General features: G+C 35.8%; 1 protein-coding gene across 1 annotated transcript; it reads right to left on the bottom strand.

Moving 5' to 3' along the window:
- Nucleotides 1–3580: 3580 nt before the first annotated feature.
- Nucleotides 3581–7802, bottom strand: LOC116177284 (major facilitator superfamily domain-containing protein 6). The gene is made up of 6 exons (XM_031496218.1): nt 7605–7802; nt 7095–7556; nt 6431–7046; nt 6019–6384; nt 5478–5969; nt 3581–5019 (listed from the first exon to the last, which is right to left on the bottom strand). The coding sequence occupies exons 1-6, from the start codon at nt 7718–7720 to the stop codon at nt 4912–4914; spliced, it is 2160 nt and encodes a 719-aa protein (XP_031352078.1). The 5' UTR covers nt 7721–7802; the 3' UTR covers nt 3581–4911.
- Between the last annotated feature and the right edge of the window lie 212 nt (nt 7803–8014).

Raw genomic sequence — 8014 nt, 5'->3', positions numbered from 1 at the left:
AGGTGCTACACCCTGTATATGTATAAGCTGCAAAGAGCAGTCTATAATGCGCGCTTTATAGCTCTCATTGCTATTTTCTGCTCGTCAAACAATTGTTGCATATCTCGTTGCATAATGCATTATGTTTCCCCAAATTTCGATCGCGTTTTACAGGATCGCGTTTTCAGATTTCTTTATATTCTTTATAACCTCAGATTCTCCGGGTGTTTTTTCAAATACCTCACATTCTTCCGTTTTTTAGAATTTCTCCTATTCATCAGACTCCATGAGTGCCTTAGATTCCTTAGATTGGCGGTCTGGATTTCGAATTCTTTACGATTCTTCTATTTCCTCGGATGTTTTCGATTAATTCTTCAGTGTCCAGTTTTTTCAGATATTTAAAATTCTGAGTTCTGATTTTTCCGAACGGGAGGATTAATCGGATTTTTATAAGCAGGATTTTCCTATCTTTCGAATACCTACATCGGCTGCATCAAATTTATTAAATTTATTGTAACCGTTTCGATTAGGCATCCTCAATCTCCTTAAAATGTTGTTAACTAATATGGATTTAGAAGAGTGATGTACCAACCATCAAATAATAAAAATGGTCAATTACAGCGAAATCGCATGGATGGGCTTTTTAAAATGCCTTTGAACATGCAAATCGCACGATGACAATCACAACTGAACAGTATTACGACTAGCAGAAGATGTGCTTGTGAAAAAATACCAACTCACTTAAAGTATTGGTAACGGGAATATGGCGTAAACTGAATGCAAAGTTAAAGGAATATGCAATGATTGTCGTATTAGTAGGCAGTATGGTATTTGACTATTTGTTACAAACCTTTAGTAATGATAAGAAGGTTTTAATGAAGAGCTTTTTATTCGAGCTTATCGTAACATCTACAGAATACAAACTTCTCGGTTGTTCGGTAGCTTTTAGTGCAAAAATGTAATAACTGCACCTGTTGAAACTCGATTTTTGTTTTTTATTCGTCATATGTGGAGTATAGATAAAGAAAGGTCTAATCGAGTAAGCACGGATAAATAAATAGATACTTTTAGAATCCATCGGCTTAGACAATACAAAATATTAAAGTTGTAACGTTTACAGTGTTGGCGTGTATATGTAACAAATAAAGATTTGTTTTTGTTTCTTATATTAATAAGCAATTATTCTTTGATTCGTGACAAAAAAAAGTGTATTTGTTGAGCATGTGAGTGCATATGTAGCTAAATAATCCATAGAATACATTATGAAGACGATTTACCATGCCAGCGTGTTCATCAGTATAGCAAATCCAAACATACAAGAAGAGAAGGAATGCATCAAGTACAGAAAATTTAGGTGTAGAATCAGCAAACAAGACAAAAGTTTGGTGAGTAATCGATTAAGGAATAACTCGATATACTTAATACCAATCTAATGCTGAAAACCTCAGGATTTTGCTGTATACCGTTGTCGAGATATCTCGATCGATATATAAAAGGAGACATTTTAGTGCAGGGGTTAAGAACCAAAATAGGGTTGGACCTTGCATTTTGTGATAACTTTTTGAAACTTTCAGGGGAATTTCTAGACACCCTAAGGTTCAATTTCAGCTATGCCGCCACCCCCGCAACCCCGGACAGCACTTGCCTTAGCGGGTTTCTTAAGCGCAAGGTAGAATTTCAATAACCGCCAATAAAATGGGTCAAAAATGTATGTCCAGGGTTTGTTTTGTACTTTCTTACATCTAGGAAGGTTGAAGAGAATTGTCAAATACCCAGGGAGAATTTATGTAAAATCGTGACGATGACTTCTTTTGGCTGCTCTATTGAATATTATACAGTTAACTTATAACTATGCTCTAAAGTAAGTATTTATTGAGACATTACAATGCTGAGAGGAAAGTTAACGATAACTATGGCACTAAAATTATTGAACCCTATCTTGAGAACACTCGCCTCCGCAGTCGCACAATTCGGTGCAGGTCATATGGGACTTGACAAAACTAATTAGGCTTACAAAACAAAATTATTACAAAAATAGACTTCACCAAGGCAATGGTAATTTAAAAAAGACGTGGGATGTCATTAATGAGATGACTAATGGTTTCAAATCTAGAAGGCCTTTGGGGAACATTCAGGGCATATTTGGGGAGATAATTACTGATGATGAGTGTAAAGCAAACTTTTTTAATACTTACTATAGAGATGTAGCGGTTACTATGGCCGAAAACATTGATCGTTACCCGGCTGAGAGAGTGATGCTAAATTCTGCCAATATAAACCCCAACACAATTTATTTATCACCAGTTACTGAAGTGGAGATAGAAAATCATATCCGTAAATTACACAACCCTTACTCCCCGGGAATTGATGGATTATCAAACTCTATTATTAAAAAAGTTGATCCTATAATAAGCAAACCTATTGGTCATTATTATCAATATCATTATCATAGACTTCATTAATAAACATAATATTCTATCGGAATTCCAATTTGGTTTTAGGAAAAGTGTAAGTACCAGCGATACAATTTATGAATTGACATCAACTCTGTATCGTAAGTTAGACCAAAATAAAAAAACTGTAGCTCTTTTTCTAGATTTGGCGAAAAAATTTTACAGAAACGGATTATTAAAATACTTATGGGTAAAGACTATCGCTACCCTACCAATCTTCTGTTCGCTGAATCGGGATTATTAACGATTCGACAATTGTATCTGCAAAAGATTACTACTTTTACTTTTGAGCGCAAAGATACATATAAAGTGCTTGTCCATGAACATTATACTAGAAGCAACCGAAAGACGTTAATAATTCCTAAAACGAGTACTTCTCATGCCCATCATCATGCATTATACTTGGGTGTTAAGCTTTATAATAAAATGCCTATCTATTTAAAAAATTGAGAGACCCTACATGCATTTAAGAAAAGGTTTAAGGATTGGCTATTTGTTTTGTTCTTTTTTGTTGTAATAGTGTAGGTACATGTATAATATGCTCGATGACCCATCAAGTACAAGCCTTGGCTTATGTGATTGTTGCCAATTTTTTCATTATATCAATAACCATATATTATGCTAAATAAATACAAATACAAATACAAATACAATACTTGTTCTATCGTAAAGAGCTACCACATACTTTTCAATCGATGGTAAAGTTATTATTATTATTATTAAGGACTCTTCAATTTGTCCACGTTTCAGAGCAAAATATCCTTCGGAAACCTGAGAGCACGCCATCCTGCAATGAGACAAGACAAGACTAGACAGCTCAAATTAAAATTGTTCTTCAACCGTTGAGAGAAGGATTAGGTCTTCACTTGCTGAAAAAGGGTTAAAAATGACAAGGTATGATATAGAAGTAGATGTACCATTGGTGACACGGCTGAGATCAGCGTATCGAATTCGCATTTTTTGTAAATAAATTTGATATTTGAATTAAAACTAAAAATCTGCTGGAGAATTTGAGGGCAAGTCGGCCCATAATGTTAATTTTCAATTACTTTACAGTAGTGATTGTGGAACTGGTAGAGCATCAGGTTAAAAACGCAATAGTATGTATAATAATAAAATATAATATAAATAAATAAATAACAATAATTTACAATATAACGAATACAGAAAAGAAGTAATTATTGAGGACTTATTGCATGTTGTAAACTATATTTATCGTGATTGAGGAAATTTAAAATAAATTTTTAAAACAAGCAGTAAAAGATCGATAACCATTCACTCCTTAGTAATGATGATTGACAACAGCCAATCAATGATTGTTTCATTGTAGTTATAGTTACGACCCTAGCGTACCTACCTTTGAGCGTTAACATTCACTAAATAAACTGTAATACTAATAACAATATACATGCATGTTGGTGCATTTCTATGTAGTACACATTAATTTACATGGTGCTCTTCAACTTAACCTTAACGTACCTACAGGCAATTGTATTCAACTGCTTGGTACTTTTTAGATATGTATCGACTAAGGATGTCACTTTAGCAGAATGCTTCACTGCGATTTACTTTTGATGATTTTAACGTTATATTAAAGTACTATCATCTTTAAATTCATTTTCCTTTCTACTATAACAACAAAAGTAAATCTCATATTGCATATAACAATATCTAAGAAACATTATTAATTTCTTAGACTTACACGTTTACTTATTATACAACTTTAAACAATCACAGGACAGCTATAAACATATATTTTTCAAATTTGTAAGCACATTATTTACATTATAATATAATTTGTCAGTATTATAGTATTACTTATACAATCGTTGAACAAGAAAAAAATTACAAGGGGACTTTTTTAAGATTAGTAATATCCATAAGAAGAAAAGACCTCTACCTCATCGTCTGTCTAAAATGCAGTAGGTACATAAAGATTTGAACATCGATTCTATGTATGTAGACTTTCTTTAGTATTTTGAGATGATAGGTACACCAACTTTAATACTTTTTACTTTAAATTTTTAGTAAGTAGCATATAGTTGCACTCACACCAAATTTAGGTCGATTGCATTAAGCATAATTCCTATCTTTTTTCTTCAGACCTAAAACGAATGTATATGCTACAATAATTAGATGCTAGAAAATGTTTGCCTATATGAAGCAAGAACTAAGGGGTGGTATTTACATGCCATTCAAATTTTAAGTAAACATATAATTACAACACAGTATAAGTAGTAAGTTATCTGCAATAAACTAAGATCATTAAATTGCCCAATATGTAGTGCACAGTTCTTACTAAAATATTTCTTTACTTAGAGATATACATTTACAATACTTAGATTATTGAGTATTATTAGAATTGGATTATTCCATCTAATTATTACATGTTTTGCTTGTACGCATTCAGTTCGTTTTTAGGTTGAAACATTTAAATTACAATATTTATATAACATCAAATGGTGGTATTAGTAGCCATTTACCAATCGTAAGATGTATTAGCAGTACTAATGGGTTGTTGGGTTCGCAAGGTGGTAGCCGGTGAAGGAATGGTCGCTCCACATCGCAGAGGTGACTGTTTGGATCCCTACAATGAGGTCATTGGATATCAAAGCATTTTTTGGTCAATAAAGAAGGCGCGAAGTGTCCTATTCAAATCGTGTTAATTAAATTTACATTATAAATTACATTTCGAACATAAGAGCAACTTTGTACCAACTGAACGAATACAAAAATATGCAAATTTTATTTTAAAAAATGTTCCAAAAAATATCATTCCCATCCCATGTCATCAATAATGTGTCACAAATATGATTTTTTGAAATCGAACATTGAACATGATCTAATGGCTTAAGCTCATGGCGCAGATAAACCTCGTAACTGTGGAAATGCAGATCGATTGCCAATACCATTTATAAATGCGGTGATATTTTGATTAATTGCACCCATCCAGATACAGATTATATGAATATTTCAATCGTTTAAAGCAAAAAATCGACCGATTATAACAACAGAGGGAGGGGCCATATTTTAGAGCGAACTCACCTGAAATTGTTGATTGCCCTGTACAAATGGATTTGATGGAGCACCAGGAACATCTAGCGTTCCTCCAGTTCCAGTTTGATAAGTAGCACCGTATCCATCTTGCTGGGCAAGTTCGTTTAGTCGGGAGCTTGACAGAGCACGTGGTATTGGATTGCTTGGAACGCCATGTGGTGCTAGATGAGACGTTTCTTCGGCCACTTGTCTAGGATCTTCCGTCGCTGGAATATCTCTTAGAAAACCTTGATCTTGTCGATAAAAATTAATGAAGACGAAGACACCCAGTACAACTAAACACGTTAGACCGTAACCGCGAAATGTCGCAGTTGAACCAAAAGAATTTACAAACATTCCACCTATAACAGCTCCGCACCCTCTGCCTAGGCCATGGTGAATTCCTTGTAAGACGCCTTGGGCGGACGATCTTAGTTGTTGGGGCGTGTTGTGAGCTATATACGAACAACACGCTGCCCACACCGCTGCATGAGTAATACCCTACAACAATCGCAGCTGCGTTAACAATCTTCCAGTAACAATTACTCACCTGCATAAACTCAAACGGTAGAACCCACCACGGGCTATGCAACCATGAAATGTACAAAAATCGTAAAGTATTTCCTATTAGTCCAAGACACAACACTTTTACGTGCCCTATCTGGCAAATTAATCTAAAGCTGAAGAAGTATGCAAATATCTCTGAAATGTGATTTATGACGGACGCAACACCAAAAAGAGTCGGTGTTCCATCGTGGTCTTGCAAGTGCCAGAACAGAAATGTGAAAATCAGCCCTATACCAAAACCCATAAACCACGCGACAAAAAGAAAAGAAGCACATTTTAAATTTTTGAATTGCTGTAAGACTGTGATCCACTCGGGAATTTCTCGGGTGGTTTGCGCAAACATTTTTGTCTAAATCAATCTGTTTTAGTATCGTAACACAATTTTGTACACTTACATTTTCTTCTTGGAGAGGTTGGGTGTTTACCGACGCCCTTGTATCCGCAAGGGAAGGTAATTGAAGTTGCTCAGCTAATTGCGCTTGCATCTTATCTTCATATGTCAACGTCGGTTGTTCTTCTTTCTTAGCCGGCGCTTCTTCTGGTACATCGTACTTAAAATTAATCTGAGTGGCCGTGATTAAGGCCGCTCCCATCAAGACCGAAAACGTCGCGAAGCATATGGTGTAATTTTTTTCCTTTCGTTCCGGTTCGCACGGATGATCGGTAAATGCGGTCGAGTGATCCAAAGCAATTCCAACAAAAAACATCGCCAATCCCCAACCTAAAGAACCGAACATTCTTTGGTGACCGTAGCGGTCTGCATCTTCGCCGAGGAGAGTTATTACAGCAGAGTCGGCCAGAGTTATCGCCGGTGCGCTAAAAAATTCGCCAATTATAACTAAAAGTAATAAAAGGAAGAAAGCCTTTTGAATGTCTTGTACTCTATACACAATGGAAGAAATAATTGGTTGCACCCAACTTTCGTGTTTTTGTGGTTCGTAATTTTTCACAAAATCAACATTTCTTGGTGACTGTCCGGCGATCACCGCAGGAAAATTAGATCGATAGGCTCTAAAATTTTAAAAATTACTCTTAGTTACAAAACTGCGACGTACCTACCTTAAACTTTCAATCTCTTTATTGCTCGCGTACCAGTTCGATTGATTAGTTGGGTTCCTCTCGTAGGTTTTTATGTATAATCCATCGTTCTTTATTTCAATGCACGACGTTGGGGGCGGCTGAATGAATCCGATTGGAACGGTAAATATTATCCACGCCGCCAACGATCCCAATAGTAATATTTTTCCTTTCTGCCACCGGTCTGCGAGGCTTCCCCAGAAAGGCGCCGCGAGAAATTCGACAAACGGACGTGATCCTATTAGAAAGCCGCACTGACTTGCATTCATTCCCATTTGTTTAAAGTAGACACCCATTAGTGGAAAAAGAGATCCAAAAGCGGAATAAAAAAAGAAATAGAAGCTCTTTACGATTAACAATTCTTGATCTACGGCGCCAAATAGTAACTCAATTACATCCGATCTACCCCTAATTTTGTGCGTTGCTTCCTTCGGTTGAGGGTAACTGGAAGAGCATGCTTATATACCAATTGGGGTAAATATCATTGCGTACCTGGTTGGATCCACTTCGCCCTGTGCATCTGGATCGACAAGGGGCCTTGTGGACGGTCGCTCCTGATAGTTTGTCGCATGGGAATACTCATAATCTCCATTATCAAGCCTTTGCATATTCACGGTTTTAACTAACAACAATCAATGTCTACTTTCTATCAGCAGGGAATGCTTTCGATCAATATCGTCGCAGCGCTTTTGTACATACGGCGACGAGAGAAACTAAGCGAATGTAGGTATGTAGGGCATAAAAAGCATTCGGGAATCGGGGGAATAAATTAGTTACTACCAAATCTTAAATCATGAATGTAAATGAACTTTTATTAATTCGGCATTTACTTTCTATTAAAAATGTTCCGCCGATATTGTAATGTACATTATGTAATGTAGCTGGAATTATTGGAAGTGGAG

This window comes from Photinus pyralis, unplaced genomic scaffold (assembly GCF_008802855.1).
Source record: "Photinus pyralis isolate 1611_PpyrPB1 unplaced genomic scaffold, Ppyr1.3 Ppyr1.4_LG7, whole genome shotgun sequence".
NCBI classification, from domain to species: Eukaryota; Metazoa; Arthropoda; class Insecta; order Coleoptera; family Lampyridae; genus Photinus; species Photinus pyralis.
Note: the sequence above shows the minus strand (reverse complement) of the source record. Positions and strands in the feature narration are given on the sequence as shown.

Excerpts from the sequence above, each read along its gene's own strand:
- LOC116177284 (XM_031496218.1), bottom strand. The coding sequence starts at position 7,720 with ATGCAAAGGCTTGATAATGGAGATTATGAGTATTCCCATGCGACAAAC. Across the intron at positions 7,557-7,604 it reads GGCGAAGTGGATCCAACCAG|TTACCCTCAACCGAAGGAAG; the intron begins GTACGCAATGAT and ends ATGCTCTTCCAG. Across the intron at positions 5,970-6,018 it reads TACCGTTTGAGTTTATGCAG|GGTATTACTCATGCAGCGGT; the intron begins GTGAGTAATTGT and ends CGATTGTTGTAG.